Raw genomic sequence first — 18,888 nt, forward strand, 5'->3', positions numbered from 1 at the left:
TTCCTTCCCACCCGCTCCCCATGTCATGGCCGCGGCCCTGAGGATGTTCAGTGGGTTTCAGGTGCCCACCGAGCAGGAAATCTGCGCTGCCGTGCAGCTGGCTGTAAAGACAGCGCCTTGACGGTGGCAGACCTCGCTAATAAGTCTGATGAGAAATCAGGGTTGTGGCCCGGGGAGGAGCGCGCCACCGGCCCGAGGGCAAATGTCGTGCCCCCGGCTAATGAGCGCCAACGAACCGAGCGGCCCGCGCGATTGACGGCGTGCGTCAGGTCCGGCCGTCGGCCCGACGTGCGTGCTCATCAGCGGTGGGCGACCCAGCTCGGTCGTCCTCGTCAGAACCGGGGTACTCGGCCCTGTCTTTCTCGCCAGAGCCGGGTTGCTCGGCTCTGTCGTTCTCGTGAGAGGCGGGTTACTCGGCCCTGTCGTTCTCGCCAGAGCCGGGGTACTCGGCCCTGTCGTTCTTGCCAGAGCCGGGGTACTCGGCTCTGTCGTCCTCGTCAGAGGCGGGTTACTTGGTCAGGTCGTCCTCGTCAGAGCCGGGGTACTCGGCCCTGTCGGTCTCGCTAGGGGCGGGGTACTCGGCCCTGTCGTTCTCGTCATATCCGGGGAACTCGGCCTTGTCGGTCTCGTCCGGTGAGGCGAGGTACTCTGTCCTGTGATGCTCATCAGAGGCGAGATCTCGGCCCTGTGGCGTTTCATCAGGTGTGAGGTGTTCGGTCCTGTAGTGCTCATCAGCTAGCAGATGCTTGGCCTGCTGTCCCCATCAGAGCCAAGGCATCAGCCCTGGCGTCCTCATCGGACACGAAATCTCGGTCCTGCGTCTCATCAGAAACCATAAACCTCGTCATGTTTTCCTCATAACGTGCGGAGGTGGCGCTCCGCTTACTCCTCATCACGAGCGCTGCTTCGCCTGTCCGTTCTCAGCAGATGAGCCTCACGTGTCCGTCTTGATCAGGGGAGCTCCGTCTGCGAGTTCTCATTGCTTACTAAGTGAGATGCTCCACCCGTCGTTCTCATCAGAGGCCGTGTGCTGCGTGTCCGGCTAAAAGCCTGCGTTCTTAACACGTACGATTAACAATTAAATACCCCAGGCACACGCGAGGGCTGAGCCGTTGGTGCTTCCCTGTTGCAACTCTAAGCGAGTGAAATTATCTCTCCCCGAGCGAGAGACCGCCGAGACTGGTAGAGATGCGTTGCGCCATAGATTGCCGCACTCATCTGCAGGCGGTTAAAATGACCGGCGTTAGCATCGCGTACAAATGAAATGTTTAAAGAATAAACACATGACCGCAATAAATCGTCTTCATTGATACTCGGTGCATATGATTTATGAGTCACAACTTTCTAAGCGTAATATTCCGCCCGGAACATGTTTGACGATTCGTTTTCCGGTGGAATCCATATGGGACCTGCTACAAACATACGAGCGCATAACCTCCGTTATCGCTTTAATATGCGTTCAAAATCGCTGCGGCAAATCACTACCGCGCCATTTAAGCTGTTGCCCTAAAGGCATGATGTGAATAAACCAAATTATTTTGAGCAAAGTCGCAAACATCGTGCCACATGTCGGCGAGGATCCTGACGGCGCATTGTACATTTGTAATGAGAGCGACAGCGAGCACAGCATATCAGAGAGTAGCGGGCTGAAACCGGGTCCCGGGCCGCCGCCGGGGGCTGATTCGCACCTCCCAGCGGCGCCAGCGGAGTGCCGCACCCTGTGTATCGGCCGGCTGCTAGAGCTGTCACCTCTCTGAAAGGCGGCCTGTCCCTGGTGACAGGCGGAGACGGCGGCCGGGTCGCGCGTTCCCAGACGCTCTGAGAATTGTCCAGACGTCCAGGTTCGATTGGCCCCCTTTCAGCGCCGCACCCACCCTGTGTCCAGCCGTCGGCTGCTCCCGGCACGACGCCGGCACACACCAACGCCAACTCCAGTACCGACCAGCACTGAGCAGTAGCGGCAGCAGCACCGCCACTTGTCCAGCACCAGCGTCGGCAGTTCACAGGAGCGGCTCGGCCGGCAGAGCGGCGCTGGCGCGCTGGCTATAGCCTGGGACCGGCGGCACGTCGTACCGTCGCACCGTCGCACCGTCGCACATCACACGTCGCACCTTCACACCGTCGCACGTCGCAATGTCGCACGTCGCACCGGCAGGCCTATGGTGAAGCTGGCTCCGCCGTCAGCTGGCCGGGTACGGCCGGATGCGGGGGTGGACGCGGCGTCAGACCTTGGCCAAGTATTGGATCGCAAAGCCCGGCGTCAGAAAGGTCAGGAATTGCTGTCGTTTCACGTCGGCCTGGGCCAGCAGCGGTGATGCGAAAAATGCCACGGATCGTGCCTTTATTTAACTCATTTAAGTTGGCCTGGCGTCAAGAACATTTAAACTGAGTTACGGATAGGCGTAGTTGTCGGCATGTTTTTGGAAGGTCCAAAATAGGGCACAGAGTACATTGGGGCAGATGTAACTAGCGGGATGGGTTACATGACCAGGCCTGCGTTACGACGGACATTAACGACGGTGGTGGACGCAAGAGGCAGGGGTGCCTGTGATGGCGACAGCCGCACTCTAGAGCCTACAGCCGACGTTCCCAGACATTCAATACAGCCAAAAGCAGCCAGCTAAGCAGGCGAGGGAGGTCCGCTGCCAGCCGGTTCATGTGCACCTGTGTGCCTGACCCCGGAGCTGGCGTAATTTGGACGAGCATTGTGGCCGCGGTCTGCCTCCAACAAAGGCCGGAGTCGGCCAATGGCCCCCGGCAGCTTTAACACAAGTGTTGTGCTACCTAATGGAGGGGCATGACTGGCATGTGTATACACCGCGCGGCCCACCGGCCTGCCCCCCCCCCCCCCCCCCCCCCCCACCGAGCCGCCGTCGCGCCGCATGGCGCCGGACGTGCCGCCGACGCACGCGCGAAACGAAACGTAGCGAAACGTCCCTGTGACGTTGTCGTTGGATGTCGTGCGTCGTGTATGCGTGATAGCATCGAGCGATGTGGTATGCGGAGAGCGATGCGGTATGCTGAGAGGCTATGGCGCTGCTCGGGAGAGACCAGCGCCCAGCAGGCCGCCACGGCGCGCCGGCCGGGCGCTGCTCGGAGGAGACCAGCGCCCAGCAGGCCGCCACGGCGCGCCGGCCGGGCGCTGCTCGGGAGAGACCAGCGCCCAGCGGGCTGCTACGGCGCGCCGGCCGAGCGCTGCTCGGAAGAGACCAGCGCCCAGCAGGCTGCCACGGCGCGCCGGCCGCCGCCGGGATGAACAGTGTCGCCTCGGGGAGTCGTCCAGGGGTGCTCCGTCACTCAGCCCGCCTGCTGCCGCTGTCCGGGGAGCGGAGCGCCAGCTGACGGCCGGCACCGGCAGATGTCATTACAGGGCGGGGTGTCGCCGGGGCCGGTGGTGCGCGGGGCACGCACCGGCGGCGACAGCACGCCACCGCCCGCGGACACGCAATCCTGGCCGCATTCGGAGCAGGTGCAGCTGCATCGCAGACGGCGCATTCAGAGTGCTCATTCTTCACGCTAAGTTTGTGGTACGGTATTTGATGGCGCTGGATACGAATGAATGCCGTTTTTTTCTCATCGCCACCTATGAAAAGGTCACCAGGAGTGTTTTTCACTATCCCAGTGACGTACAGAAACATGCGTAACACAAGAGATGACAAAGGCACACCCTGCTTAAAACTGGAAAAACTTAGCAAACAAAAAGAAACTAAGAAAGAACGAGCTCGTGAGAACAACAGGTAATATTGGGAGCAGAAATAAAGAAGCGGAGCTAAATAATGGCCGTGGCCAACGGCGGCGTACATCAGTCCACCAAAGCCACCAAGCGAACCCTCACAGCGATGTTAGTAAAAGCACATTCACACGAGCTGGAGGGAGTAGTGAAAAAAGCAGAGCCTGGTCATGGGGATACACTGTCAGAAGCTCCCAGTCCTGTCGCCTAACAGGCCAAGCAAACTCGTCAGATGGGTGATCAGAAAACAGAGCCACCATTTGTAGAACAAAGTATTGCGTACATCAGCATCTTGAGTTTACACACGTGCACACGGCACGCGCACACGCACGCGAACGCACATAGGCATGTAAATACCGTGCACATGCACTCAGCCCAGACATCTGCGGGCGTGACGTGCACGGCGGCGCAGCGTGCGGCAGGGGAGCACGGCCACGCTGAGCCAATGGGCGGTCGTCAGTGCTCAGATGACCAGCGGGGCGGGTGCGCTGGGCCGGGTCAGGGCGAGTCGAGTCTGGACCGAGGGCTGGGGTGGGGCGAGACATTCTGTTGAGTAATGTTGTATTTGCCTTGCTATTCGTCGCGTTAAAATGTCACGCACTACATCAAGCTGTTGTATTTAGCTGAGACATGAGCGGACGTGGAGTTGGACGAAGAAACATTATTATGTTATATTGTGAGATCGCATTTTGGTGACGAGATCCGTCGGCTTTAAAGGAATGTTCTACATTTGAAGATGTTGAGGCAAGCATAAATAGATCAAAAGCAGTGCCCCACTTTCGTAGCATATCTCAAAAACACACTGTAGGGAAATCTCAGAACTAATTATGTCAAGTAACAGCACTGGATGGTGTTAGGGCAGCACCGTCAAGACATAATGAGGAAATCAATCATAATTACTTTCGGGTAACGCTATTAACGCGTTGCAACACCAATGTGCCTTTTCCCTGCAATCGCGATCACCGGCGTCATGATTCTCCCCTGCAGTCGGAACCAGCGCTGTCCTGGCAATTACCGTGCCGTTGTCCTGGCAATTCATACCGCACCTCTACTGGTGCGAATGAAACAACAGTTGTGATCGACCCAGCGGGCATGGGCCTGTTACCGTGAGACGCATTGGCTGAAGCTTGCTCAACGTTTGAAGCTCATCATCGGTTTTTCCAAGGAAGTCTTCTAACCTCCAAGTATGAAGCTAGATAGGTGCGGGGTTCATATATTTAGTTAGATCAAGCATGACACAAGTGGTTTACATGTGAGGGTGCATTAATTTCGATACGCGTGTCTGACGATTACCTCCCCAGATAAAACGGCAATGGTAAGAATGCGGCAACCGTAAGGTGTTGTACAGTAATACAAGTTCTCTCGCCAGAACTTATCGTCTTCGGTAAAACTGAAACGATGTATTTGACACGCTAAGGCATAGGTTGTCTGAATCAAAACGCAGCTCGTTTTTGGTTCCTGGCTCCATTGTCATAATACGGCTGTCCGCCATTAACCAAATGACATAACAACTGAGTAATATACAGCATCCTGATCAGCTTTTAACTGATATCAGTAATAGCTGTTTGCAACTTAGTCATAATTTATATGAAGTAGAGATAAGGGAGAGCTCAGTATGACACGTGGCGTTTCACGATTGATGTGCTTCTGGCTAAAATGTTCATAACTTCCCGATCCCGAACAGCTTAATACGTTGATATGTGTTGGTGAAATACCTCATGAGTACCTGATTGTAAGTTTTGCCTGGAAAGTCAGTTTATATATATATATATATATATATGTATATGTATATATATATATATATATATGTATATATATATATGTATATATTTATTTATTTATATGTAGTCAGTTTATATATATATACGTATGTATATATATATATATATATATATATATATATATATGTATTAGGCAGCATGCTTTCACTAACGTAATTTTGCCGGATTGTTCGAATTAAATATTTCGTTGTTTTCAGTAAGTCATAAATCAGCTGGCCTATGGTCATCCATATCAGTGTAAGCTTGCTTACGTTTCAAGGACATTCGCTCCCAATTTTAAAGCAAAGGAGGACAATCGGACGGAAAACATTCCAACATCGCGAAACGCGAGGCATGATCTACGAGACCTAACCAAAGGTGAGCCATCAGTTAACTAGGTTTGCATCCGAGTATCAGATCAAATTATGAAACATGCACAAACATGCCACACATCATTTTTCTCTAAGCTGTTTGTTCAAGTCAGGCATTCTTTCTCTGGTGAGGATGGTTTCGAGAGCTTGTAAGCAGCGTTTGCTTGGACATGATTTTAGAATCGGTATGTTTTTACTAGTTTAGAGCGGTTGAGTTTTTTATCGCGAGTTTTCCTCGTATGCTGGTCGCTCGCTCCTGCAGGTGCGATGTCATGGGTCGTGATGGAGATGTAGGAGTCATTTTGGTAGAAGACGAGTTGTACAGCCGGCAGCCTCCGTACGAGCATTTAAATGCATACATTATGTGAATGCGCTATACTTGGTTTTGATTTCCTGTCAGGCTGCTCTTCAGTACAATGCTACTAGTTACCCTGCTCTTTTAATAGCTGGTAGGTCTTACTTCAGCGTCTTCGTTGGTCGGTGTGATATTTGTTCCGATAACGTTCCGCAAAAATGTTTCGCACTCTTACATGACAGGGACATTTAATTTCGATAAAAAAGCTGATGGGCCGCTTTGTTATCGAATGTTTTCAGATTTCGTCGCTTCAAAGTGAACCTAATCCCTCGGTCAATTGCGCTGTTGGAAGAGCCGTTATTAACGAACCATTGCTTGCACCGTTCAAGTTTATGGTGGGTGCTGGACCTGCTGGAGCAATATGTTAGAGCGCATCGTATAAATGAACGGATGACGGCCGTGCGGTAGCGCTCTGGACATTCGCTCGCCGTATTTATACATTTGCCAGCACCAATAGGTTCACAGTGCGCTTTCGTCATAAAAGAACCGATATTCGTATCCACATCGCTGTCAAGCAATGGTAAACGCTTATCGGCGCTCAGGTCAATGGTAAGTCGTGATAACGATTTCCGCTGCATGGCGACCTGCTGTTGGTGAAGCTGGACCACGTCCCTGACATCAACAAATATTTAATCGACATATGTGCATTGTATATGTAGCTTAAGGCACAGGTTTTGAGGATATGGTTTTCCAGTCAGCACAGGTATATACTGGCAAATAGGCATGCGAGCGGTGACCCCGTTGATCATATTCATAGCCATATTCCGTGCATACGTTATACATATCTGTATATATATATATATATATATATATATATTTATATATATTTATATATATATATGGAATATGTATATATATATATACGTATTTTGTTTAAAATCACATCGGGTTCAGTATTGATGGTCTTTTTTGATTATTTATCAAAGTCGCCTGTGATTTTTAGCAAAACATTTATGAATAATAACATGCTTCCTATGTTTACATATATGTGAATCTATATATAACATATGCATGATATATATCGCTGAGGGCATTAGGCATATATATATATATATATATATATATATATATATATATATACTTGCTCTGTGTATTGCTTTTCCCAAAGGCCAGATTGACAGGCTCTTAGAATATCATTACTTTAAATGAATCTTAGCATCCTAAAATATATGCTCAGGTGAGCAAAAAGGACGGAGTCTCTGGTTTTCAGGTTGCATTTTCCATTGCTCTTGAATCAGCGTGTTACACTGACATTTTTAAGACACCTGGAGAAAATATCGATGGACAAACACAGATTCACCAGGCCGCGTGACAACAGGAGGCTTGGCTCGCGTGAGCGATTTTTTAAAGTCAAATTCAATTGCTATCTGATTTGTCTTTCACAGTGCTCGCAGGTGTCAATATCCTTGTCTTTCACAGCGCTCGCAGGCGCCAATGTACTTGTTTTTCACAGTGCTCACAGGTGCCAATGTCCTTGTCTTTCACAGCACTCGCAGGTGCCAATGTCCTTGCCTTTCAAAGCACTCGCAGTTGCAAATGCATGGCAAACAGAAGCAGATGACAACCAAATCACTATTTACGATGGCAGAAGGCACATCTTTTAATCAGGAAGCTCGCTGCCATTTGCATTTGTTTTCTGAATGTGGCTTTAGTTGTCGATATAGAGGATTCGGTATGAGCCGGGTACTTTGGTTGGGAGAACATCAATGGAATTACTCGATCTTTATTGAATGCTAGCACACAGCCTCTGAATAAACATCACGGTTTTGGCTCAATCTGTGCAGCCTTTGATTTCTGCTGCGCGCTTGGCTACCGCAGACCTCTCCCCGTAGTCTCCCGGAACATTTAAAAAACACCGCAGCCTTTGGTTCCGATCTGAAATTCGCCACCACTGCGCCCGAAAATAAAACGCCATCGACAGGAACCCAGTGGTGCGTAAGTGGCGGGCCTGCGCAATTCCCAGACCAATAACCCGGAGTCGGCGGCTTTTATGGGAAAGCTTTTTGCACCGAAGTGTACGCTGTCAACCATGTATAGTAATCATCATGTTTTCATCACGAAGCCACAAGGAGGGTCGGAACCGATGATGTGGATAAATGGCGTCTAAACAAATGGCACATGAGAAAGCAGCCTGGGTGGTGATCACGGTGTAGTTTTGTAAGTGCGAAAGAACGTTAAGATGTAATCAATAGAGATATTGGTTGGGCGATTAACATATAAATGCCAAAGAAAATGTGTACAACAGCTGCTTAACAGACGCGCTTAAAGAAATCAGATATACGCCCAGTACGGTAAAACGGAACCTGAACTGCACCTAGAATCTTGCTTAGCCTTCAGCCAGGCCGAAGGGCTGAACATCAAGGGATGCGAAAGGAAATGTTCACATGATTTAGCTACCTGGCGAACGCTCGACTTGCTATCGAAACTGCCAGTTAAACAACAAGTCGGAAAATAAATTAAGGTTAATGCTGCATGAACCTGTGGCCCAAATTTCAAGATGTGAATGCCAAACTGTGAAAACAAAAAATGTGAAGGTTCCAATGTCTAACCATTCATAGCTGCAGTCAGAGGAGATACGTTTTCATGGGCTTTCTTCAGAGCCATTTTCCCATTAAATGCATTACAGGCCTAACGCGTACTGTGCAATGCGATAACAAACGAACTTATAAGTGCGTTCTGCGGTAAATTGCGGCTAATCTGCGACTGGGTGTCAGAGGTACCACATGCGTAAGAGCGGGTGCCGTTCCCCACTCTATCCACACTAAACATCCCCAAAATAGCCCTGTGTCATCATGGAATTGGTGCAAACTGCATGAACCAAGGCCATGATGGGCTTGGCTAGTAGGCCCATCGTACTTCCGTAACCATGATGGGCGTGGTTAGTAAGCCGTTGCAGTTCGATAGCTATGATGGGCTCAGTTAGCATGGCCGTCGCACTTCCATAAATCTGATGGGTTCGGTTAGCATGGCCGTCGCACTCCCATAAATATGATGGGCTCGGTTAGCATGGCCGTCGCACTCCCGTCAATATGATATGGCTCGGCTAGTAAGCCTTTCGCACTCTTATAAGTAGAATGGGCTCGGCTAGTAGGACCGTCGCACTCCCATTACTACCATAGGCTCGGCTAGTAGGGCTGTCGCACTCCCATAAATGTGATGGGCTCGGCTAGTAAGACTGTCGCACTCCCATAAATAGAAAGGGCTCGGTTAGCATGGCCGTCGTACCCCTATCAGTTCTGCGCGGCGCGATCACGCATCACTCAGCGCAGCGTGATCGTAGGCAGCGGTGTTACGGATCATGTGGCGGGTGATTCAGTCATCTCAGGACTGGACACAGCTGGTTGTGGTACTGTTCACGTTGAGACTGTCAGGTACAGAGCGCTCGCCTTCATGACGATCGGGATGCCCGCCAGGCTTTTAAAACATTAAGTACGTTGCGTTTTGTATTTTGTTTTTTTCAAGCTTAATGTATGCCAAGCAACTACGTCCAAGGTCAGCGGCGTTTGTCGGGGGTCTTTCAAGGAACCGTCGGCAGTGCGCCAAACGTGGTCCAATATTACACGGATAGATTCTTTTGTGGCGCATGCAATCGATCGGCGGAATAAAAAGCTCCTTCACAAAAACAGAATGAACGCTTCTACCCGGGAGACCCAGGCGCCGCCGCTGCTGAAGCCAGACGTGCCAGAATGGCTTTTGCCATGCATTGCTTACGATGTGTGCAATCGGATTCATGTATTTGTAATCCAATCGGCAGCACCGCGGATTGCAGTGCGGGCTGAGATCGATAGCGCGACGCTGACGCCGCCAAGTTCGCCGCACAACACCCGGCACTGCCGCCCGCCCAACAACCGCGCTGCCGCCCCGCAACTTGACCCGACCGGCCCGCGGCCCGCTTGCGCAGCACGCCCGCCAGCTGCAGGTCGCCGTCCGGAAAGCCGGTGTCGCTGCATAACGATGCCGCGGCCTCACGCGACCTTTGGGGCGCCGGTGGCCGGATCCCGAGCTCGCCGGTCCGCACCCGTGCACCTCTTATTTCCGTACCGCTCGGCCCGAGTATTTACGGCGCTTGGCCGTCGCTTAACGTGTGCAGAGGCGGCGTTAGCCGTCGGCGGCGGCGCGCGGACGGGTACGGCGGCGCGATTTATCTGCCCCAGAGAACAGTACAACAGCTCAACTTAATTATGCTTATCTGGGCGGACAGACGGGCTGCTGAGAGGCCGGCCGGACGAGCTCCGCTCCGCTGGGTCAGCTGGCGCCCGCCGCGCCGCCCGGAATGGCAGACGGGTCTCTGTCACCAGCGGAGGCTGACCCGGGTTACCTGCGGGGACTGACCTGGGTCACCTGCGAAGATTGCGCCAGGTCATCGATGGAGAAGGATCCAGGTCACCGGCGGAGGCTCATCCAGGTCACCAGCGGAACGTGACCTGAGTCACCTGCGGAGACTGACCTAGGTCACCAGCGGAGGCTGATCCAGGTCACCTGAGGAGACCGACCCAGTTCGCCTGCGGAGGCTGGCCCGGATCACCAGCGGAAACTGACCCAGGTAACCGGTGGAGGAGATCCCACGCCACCTGCGGAGGCTGGCCCGGATCACCAGCGGAAACTGATCCAGGTAACCGGTGGAGGAGATCCCACGCCACCTGCGGGGAGTGACCCGGGTCGCCCGAGGAGACCGACCCGGGTCACCAATGGAGGCGGGTCTAGACAGCATGAAGGTCAGTCCGACTCTCGTCACTCGAAGAGTCTGACCCGGTGGCCGGGTCACCCAATCCAACGCATTCCAGATGCTGATTCCAGTCACGTGCCGCGCCTTACGCGGTTCATCTGCAGAGTAGACCCACTCCATCAAAAGAACGTAGCCTTATGCATTAATAACGCATGACGCTGAGAGCCCAATTATGTTATGGTATCTCGGGAACTTTAATCCTGCCTGTGCTGGATATCGAGTGAGGGATTTATCATGCATAGCATCAGGTGGTACGTGAAGCATGCTCTCCTCCCTGTATATCCATTCTATTTGATGTGTGTCCCAGTCCTCCACCACAGAACACCGGTTTCATCAATAACACAGTAGCATCCAGTAGTGGGCATGCCGCCAGGGATTGCACAGGCACGCTGCTGCAAAAGAGAGCGCAAATGATTTACGTTTTGGCATAGTCAGGTTACCTGAGCCGTCCTGTCATAGCTCGTGTCCCCAGTGACTACGTTCCCGTGTTATCCCCGGGCTTCCAGTCATCGGTCCGTCCCGTCTCCAGTCACCCTAGTGAGCATGTTCCCGTGTTATCCCCTGGCTTCCAGTCATCGGTCCGTCCCGTCTCCAGTCAAGCCCAGTGGGCACGTCCGCATGTTATCCCCTGGCTTCCAGTCATCGGTCCGTCCCGTCTCCAGTCAAGCCCAGTGGGCACGTCCGCATGTTATCCCCGGGCTTCCAGTCACCGGTCCGTTCCGTCTCCAGTCACCCTAGTGAGCATGTTCCCGTGTTGTCTTCAGGCTTCCAGTCAGCATCTGCCTGTCTTCAGCCATCTGCAGCGGCCTGTCCCGATGTTGTCTCAAGCACACTCCGATCCGCAGCCCGCCCTGTCCCCACCCACATCGATGAAGCTCTCGCTGTGTTGTATCCAGTTTGCTCGGATCAGCAGCCCGCCCTGTCCCCACCCACACCGATGAAGCCGTCGCCGTGTTGTCTCCGGTTTGCTCGGATCAGCAGCCCGCCCTGTCCCCCACCCACACCGATGAAGCCGTCGCCGTGTTGCCTCTGGCTTGCTCGGATCAGCAGCCTCACCTCGTGAGGCTGCCGGGCGCCGCCCGTGTCGGGTATGCGCGTCGCCCGCCGGCCGACAATCAAATCAGCCTCCTCGTCCGCCATATTGTAACACAATAACGAGCGGATGAGGAGGCGACGTAACGAGCGCAGGCTCGGCAGCCTGGGGAGGAACGAGGGCGTGCCGACACCGCGGACTGGGCCACACCGGGGTCATCCGACGGTACGTCCGAGTCGGGTGTCAGCCCACAAGCCGAGGGCTGAGCCACACCGGGGTCATCCGACGGTACGTCCGAGTCGGGTGTCAGTCCACAAACCGAGGGCTGAGCCACACCGGGGTCATCCGACGGTACGTCCGAGTCGGGTGTCAGTCTACAAACCGAGGGCTGAGCCACACCGGGGTCATCCGACGGTACGTCCGAGTCGGGTGCCAGTCCACAAACCGAGGGCTGAGCCACACCGGGGTCATCCGGCGGTACGTCTGAGTCGGGTGCCAGCCTACAAGCCGCGGGTCGGGCCACGCCGGGGTCATCCAACGGTATGCCCGACTCGGGTGTGAGCCCACAAGCCGTGGGTCGGGCCACACAGGGACGCGGCATGAAGAGTAGCAGTGCATTGGTGATGGAGGAACTTCTGGGAGACTGAGGAGAGCGAAGCAAATGCAGTTTGACTTTCTGAGCAAAAACAGCTTGAGGTTCGGGACAAATACAGTTTGTTTCCGAGCAAGAATAACTTGAGCTTCAGGCAAATGCAGTGTGACTTGGTGTTTCCTAGCATGGTCTTGTATGGAAAGAAATGAAGAGTTGGCTTAAGTGTTAACTGTTTCAAAGGTTGTGGACCATATTGCATGGCCATATTGTGTCTCTCCTCCCCCTCTATCCGCTGTCTTCACAGTCCATATACACTGGGTTATGAGCAGTACCATGTATTCACTGAAGGGAGTTCAGGCCACGTGTGTCTCGCCCAGATAATTCGCTGTAGTGTAGCACGAAATTCTAGCAGTTACCGCCGCAGGAGCACGTGGAAACCTCAGTGGAGCTTTGATGTTCCGCCGTACCGAAATTCAATTAATAAATAAAATTGTTCAATTCGAGGGAGGGAACATCTCACCGTAATGAATTTACGATGGCATTAGTGGGCTTCCCAAGAGCAGACAATCATATATCGTAATTTCTGCGTGCTAAGATCCCGCCCAATGTGTCGAGAAATTAAATAACGCGGCACTGCGCCGGTTCAGAAAGCAATAACCGAAGTAGTTAAGTGGACAGCGAAAAACAGAGGCTGGCGGATCAGCGCCAGCCTCCAGGGGAACACAGCAGCGGGAGAGGTCCGCGATAGCGGCGAACAGGGGAACGGGCCCCGGTCAAAATGTCATCAAATGGAAGGATCGGAAATACAGAGCGGATGAGGCGATAAAAGAAGACGAGGATTTACGAAAGGGCTAAAAACTCGAGGGCCGGCTATCGCTCCACACCACGTCGGCAGAATTTGCTCTAGTAAGACCCCGGCGTTGGCCAGCTGAGATGGCCTCGGTGGATGAGACGGCCGTGCTGCCGGCCAGGGCTGAGACAATCGCCGGTGACGGGCCCGTCAAGGAGGGCCCGGGGACCGGGGCTGAACACGGAGCCTTTCTGCGGGTCGATCCGCTGCTGCTGCGGAAGTCGTTATGAGTCGCCGGATATGTGGTGGGGCGCCGTCAGAGTCCAGCTCTGTTCACGCTGGGAGGATCGATTACAGACGGAAGCAGCGCTGGAGCTGTCCAGGAACGTCGCGCGGGGATGTGTCGGCTTCTCTTTCGTGCTACTGGGCGGAGCACGTTCGGGTTGAGCGGGATGGAAAGAGGAGTGGGCTGGCTGAAAATGTCGAGGATAAGATAAATGAGTAGATGATTGGATAGATCGATACAATGGTTGGCTGTGACGTGCAGCTCCAAACATTTTTTCATTTTTTCCAAGTTTGCAATGCACTTTTCTCTATGATATCACCAAAAACATAAACTTTCAAATCCAGGGCAGCCTCTCGACAAATCAAGACGCGTCATAACTAAGACTACCACACTCGCCCCATTCCCAGTACGCTGTCACCATTATAAGCCCAAACCTAACTCGGGCTGCAGAAATACGACCCTGTTAAGGCGCCCGCCGCCAGTGTATATTGTGGACAATGGTACGATTTCCATGCGCGAAATGAAGTCACGGCCGGAGACGAACGCGCTGCTTCCATCGGCGCGCATTTGAAAGTCAGATGGCTGCCAATGTCGCTCCAGCTGCGACTATTCGTCAGGGGGCCCGGACGCTATCCCCCCCCCCCCCCCCCCCGGCGGAGCGAGCAGCATCGGCGTCGCCGCCCAAAAATTAGACCGAATTGAATCTGGCGAGGAGTAATGACATGGAAACAAAGCCATGGGCGGTCGAGTTCAGTCCACGCTTGGGCCTGCTTTGTATTCATTGCGGTCTTTCGCCGAACTCATCAGCATCAAACGTAAGCGGCCGCGGCCGTGAAATTATATTTTCCGAATGACAACGCTGTCGTCTCATGACGCTTCCGAGCCCGAGACGGCGCCTGAATGACCGGTGTCTTCAGACAGCGGGCTGGCTCGGGGTCATCTGTGCCGGATGGACTGAATGATTCAACTGGCCGAGGATAAAACACTGGCACCGCTGGCCTGGCGGAAAATTCTGATATTTTCGGGCAGCAGTCCGCTGGCGTTGGTTAAAAGTGTTACCAAGTGGTGTGGCCTTCGTATGCATGTCTCATCGTTTTCGCCTACACGTTCATGTCCAGGGAGACCAGCCGAATGTTAAAGATCTGTCCTGCTCTATATTGTGCGCTGATTTCCCTGACCAGTATGCGCTTCCGCTCCAAGAGTTGGTCGCTGATACAAACACCATTAGGCCTGGCTTGCGTCCCAATCATACCACTGATGACATCAGGACCCCCCTCCCCCTCCCATTGTTTACAATCCGTCATCAGACCTCTGCCGGAAGCGGTCGATGGCTGTCTACATACTTCATACATGAACACCCAGATAGCAGCTGACGGCACAAGGGCCCCGATCGGGTTTGGCCTGGGATTAGGCCGTGCAGTTCTGGGATGGCATGCCGCATAAGACGGCTGCCGGCGGCCCGGCGCTCGGATCCGCGGCTGTGCTCATGAACCGGTCGAATGTTTGCATGCGGTGTGGATGTCAGTAATCACCGGCTCTGCCATCGACCGGGGCTCCTCCGCGTCCGGGCTCAGCTCCGGTGCCGGCCGGCTGCCCACGCGCGCCACCCCCTCCAGAAATAACACTTCACGGCGCCGGACAATCGTGAAACCACGCAACGCACGCCACGACATCGCAGGCTTTATATAGACACATGCTGCTGACGCGGATGGAGGGCGCGTGCCGGCCTTGGCTTCAGGCACCACGATACGCCGGCTCTGTGTAACAGTAGCGATGGTCGCCTTTTAAAAACACAGAAATATATTTTTGCGGCCTTTGAATTGGAGTTCGCGATTGTACAAACTTTGTTTAGCGTATGTTTGGGCACGGAGCAGGCAAATACAATAATTATGATTGTGGTGAGCTGACTTACGCTGGTCAGTGACAAAATAGAACGGCTCGGTCACTCTACCCGCAGCCTTAAGGGGCTGCGTATTTCAAGATAGTGAAGTAAGCATCAGATGTGACGCGGTAACCTCGCTTGTAACTATTGGTATGCTTTCAAGTGGAAAAGACTACTTCAGACAACATGATTTCCGTGTTTCGTAAATATGCTTTTCAAGACGTCATTGTTTGATTCCGTCATCACACCTTGCACAACATTGATTGAGAACCAATCGACGGGTGTTATATCTGGAAATCGTGCTCACGAACGTCACAGATGAACCAATCTACAATTACATTTCCTTTAGTCTTGATCACCGCATGGCTAATGGAATGGCAGAATTTGAATGACGCTACTATGGCACCATGAATGCCAGGGTGACCTTGAAATAGTCTCCACGAAAAAATTCGCACATTTTCGCAGACGTGTAGTCGAGAAACTAGTGGGGTTTGCGTCTTAAGGAGGGCGCGACTTCAAAATGCACCGAATGATCTTCAAGGTGGCTTTTTTCAGTTCAAAACTCCATACTGTTCTCAATAACTCCACACAAATGTGGAACACTCCCTGTAAGCCCTTGATGCTGGCCCGATCTAGCCAAGCACCCCATGATGAAGTCTAAAAGGTTCCAAAGCACTGCGGTGCGGCGAACGCCCACGCGGGGAGAACGTCACTCGGCTGAGACGGTCATTTGGTTGGTGCACTCCTGCGTAGACCATTGAAAAACAGGCCTTTGGCTGACCAATTCCCTGAGGAGGTCTTGGTCGCTCGGCGTGCATTACTGTCCTTTCAGCCAGCAGCGCGGTGTTGAGCCCATTCCCTTGAACTGCAGGATGGTCGAAAATATAGCAATAGCCATTTCGTGATGAATAGAGACCTGGAAAAGTGTTCCATACACAAAACATGTGCCACTGAAATATGGGGCCGCCGACGCTTGCGCCTGGTTTTCCCAACAGTCAACACGCTCCTCCATTCTGTCTGCCGTCGGGCCGCGGCGTTTTGTAAATGGCGACTGCTGGACGGGCCCTCTATAGATGGAGCGTCTCGTGCCGTATGGCGTCCCCTCTGCAACACAGTAATGGGCTGCCGAGTGGAACAGTTTAATAAGTGCTTTCACGCAGTGTCGGGCGCCTTCGGCGCGTTTGAAAGAGCCGGAGCGGCGTCCAATGTAGCTGTTTAGCTTTCCATAAGTGGACTCGGCTTCGGTACACTGAAGCTGAGGCGCGCTGGCTTTCAATGGGGCAGCCGCCGAAGAGGTGCCCCTCCCACTCCCCACTCTTGAAAGGGTGCTGCCGTGTCGGTGGGATAAAGCCGTCCATTAATACACAACACCGCGCAATTTAGCGGGTACCAGATAGCGGCTCGTTTGCCTTCTGTTTTCCGCCCGCGGCCGACACAGCACCGGGGGCGCGGCGACGGGCGCTGAAGCATCGGCCACGTGGCGAACAGATATTAGTTATTGTATATAAATTATTGTTTACAGGGACTGTCAGGTATGTCTTATTTGGTACTGTTAACGTTCAGGTGAAAAATACGCATGTCTATGAATATTTATTATTGAAAACGCATTCCGAAATGGATGGAAACGTGCAGAACTTTTGCGCGAAGAAATGGAGGTGATCGGTCGTCGCCATGGATGTGCTCACAGTTCACCCGTTAGGTTTCATGACGAAATATTTTCCACCCAGCATTGACCTCGTTGCCCGTACGTGAGATCAGCGTTTATTTCAGTGGTGCTTAAAATAAGACCGTAGTGGTTGACCTTCGTGTGGCTGTCAATAAAAGCTCACGGGAACGCTGAAGGTAAAATATAGAAGTAAAGAGCGGGAGCGTTCGTCACTGGGCTCGCTTTGGTCAGCAGCACTTCAGGAGGGTCAGCATTTCATCGCACATTGCAAAACTAAGTCCAGATTCAAATCTTATGGACCCAATGATGATTGTCAAGCACTGCGCTGGCGGATCGAAAAAGGTTCGATTTGCGAGATGTTAAATGTCGTGTCATGAAAAGCATGCGGGAAGCATAGCTGCGATGGTATGGTTGTTATGAGGATGAAAAATTGATTTGGGCTCCCTAGATTAGAGGGCAAAAGTTAATGTAGTTGTATTATATGGCTCGTTGGCAAAATTAATGGGTTCGCATCAAACAACTTCTTTTCACACAGATACGACCCTATTTTACAGAGCATATCAGCATTGTATAGATTGCTGGCTGTGATACCTGTATCATGCAATGCCCATGATGAAATGACAAATGTCATGTATCGCGTGCTTAAAATGTCTTTCAGGTTTATATGTTTTTTAGATGGACTTTGTCACACGTCACAACAATCTTTATTGAATTAAACTCCACTCCACTCGTGCGTTATCTCCTAGTGAATTTCCTGTTTTGTGGAACGCGTCGTACATAGTCGTCTTCTTCCCTTGCATGCTTTCTCCGCCTCTGATCGTCAGCCAAGCAAAGCATGAGATCGGCGTTCGAGTCGCCAGAGCCCCTCAAACCACCGCCGAATGCAATATCACAGGGCGGCTCGGCGCGTCCGAATCAATCGGTTCAGAAGCCTCCGAGACCCGGTGAGCGCCTTTGTGGCCCGAGTGGCCCCAATATCTGCCCCCGAGCCCGACCCGGCCCCCGCCCCGCCTAGCCCAGCTCCCGGGACCGTCCGCCGCCAGGGACGCGGCAGGCACCGCCCCGCCGGTCGGACGGAGCGTCGGCACTCGCGCCGGCGCCGCTGCCGACGACGGCGGCCCGCGCCTGGATCCGGTCCGACGCCGGCCCGGTCCCGCCGGCGACCGAGCGCGGGAGGGTCCGCGGCACCGACACCGGCGCGGCGCTTCAAATTAATTCGGCGTTTGGCAATCAGCGCTGCAAGTCCCCATCCGCCGAGACGTCGGCCTAATGTCACGCAATTAAAGTGCCGTGTTAAATCTAGCAACTGGAAAACATTAGCGCGCGGGGGAAGTCATGCCAGAGATGCATGGCTGGCTTCACTCATTGTCTCGGGGGGCGACGCGATGCAAATGGGGGCTAAATGTCACGCGCTGGGCGGCCATTTTTCCCACCGCTGACGGCTGTGTGGTCCGGAGAACAAAGGGCTGGATGGAGGGCAGAAGAACATCATTGTGGCTAAATGCGCCGTAAATGGCGCGACCGCTGTGTCGGTGGTGTTAGCACAGCGCCGCCTTGCCATGCCTCCAGAGCTCAGAGGACGACGGGTGACCAGCCGTCGTCGACACCGGCGTTCGTCGACGCGGTGGCTGGACTGCAGGTAACCGGGTCTGACGCCGTGAAAGGCGACGCCGGGGCGCGGGGAGGCCGCGACAGAA

At 53.3% G+C, this 18,888-nt stretch overlaps 1 protein-coding gene across 1 annotated transcript in view; it reads right to left on the bottom strand.

Annotated features, from left to right (window-relative positions):
- Window positions 1–508: 508 nt before the first annotated feature.
- The window catches only part of LOC119100372 (zinc finger protein ZFMSA12A), a 34,617-nt gene continuing 16,237 nt past the window's right edge, over window positions 509–18,888 (bottom strand). The window contains exon 13 of the mRNA XM_037223472.1: window positions 509–685. Coding sequence (XP_037079367.1) covers window positions 509–685 — 177 coding nt within the window. The remainder of the gene's footprint in view (window positions 686–18,888) is intronic.

Source organism: Pollicipes pollicipes, unplaced genomic scaffold (assembly GCF_011947565.3).
Source record: "Pollicipes pollicipes isolate AB1234 unplaced genomic scaffold, Ppol_2.1 Scaffold_4881;HRSCAF=5763_pilon_pilon_pilon, whole genome shotgun sequence".
In the NCBI taxonomy this organism is placed as follows: domain Eukaryota; kingdom Metazoa; phylum Arthropoda; class Thecostraca; order Pollicipedomorpha; family Pollicipedidae; genus Pollicipes; species Pollicipes pollicipes.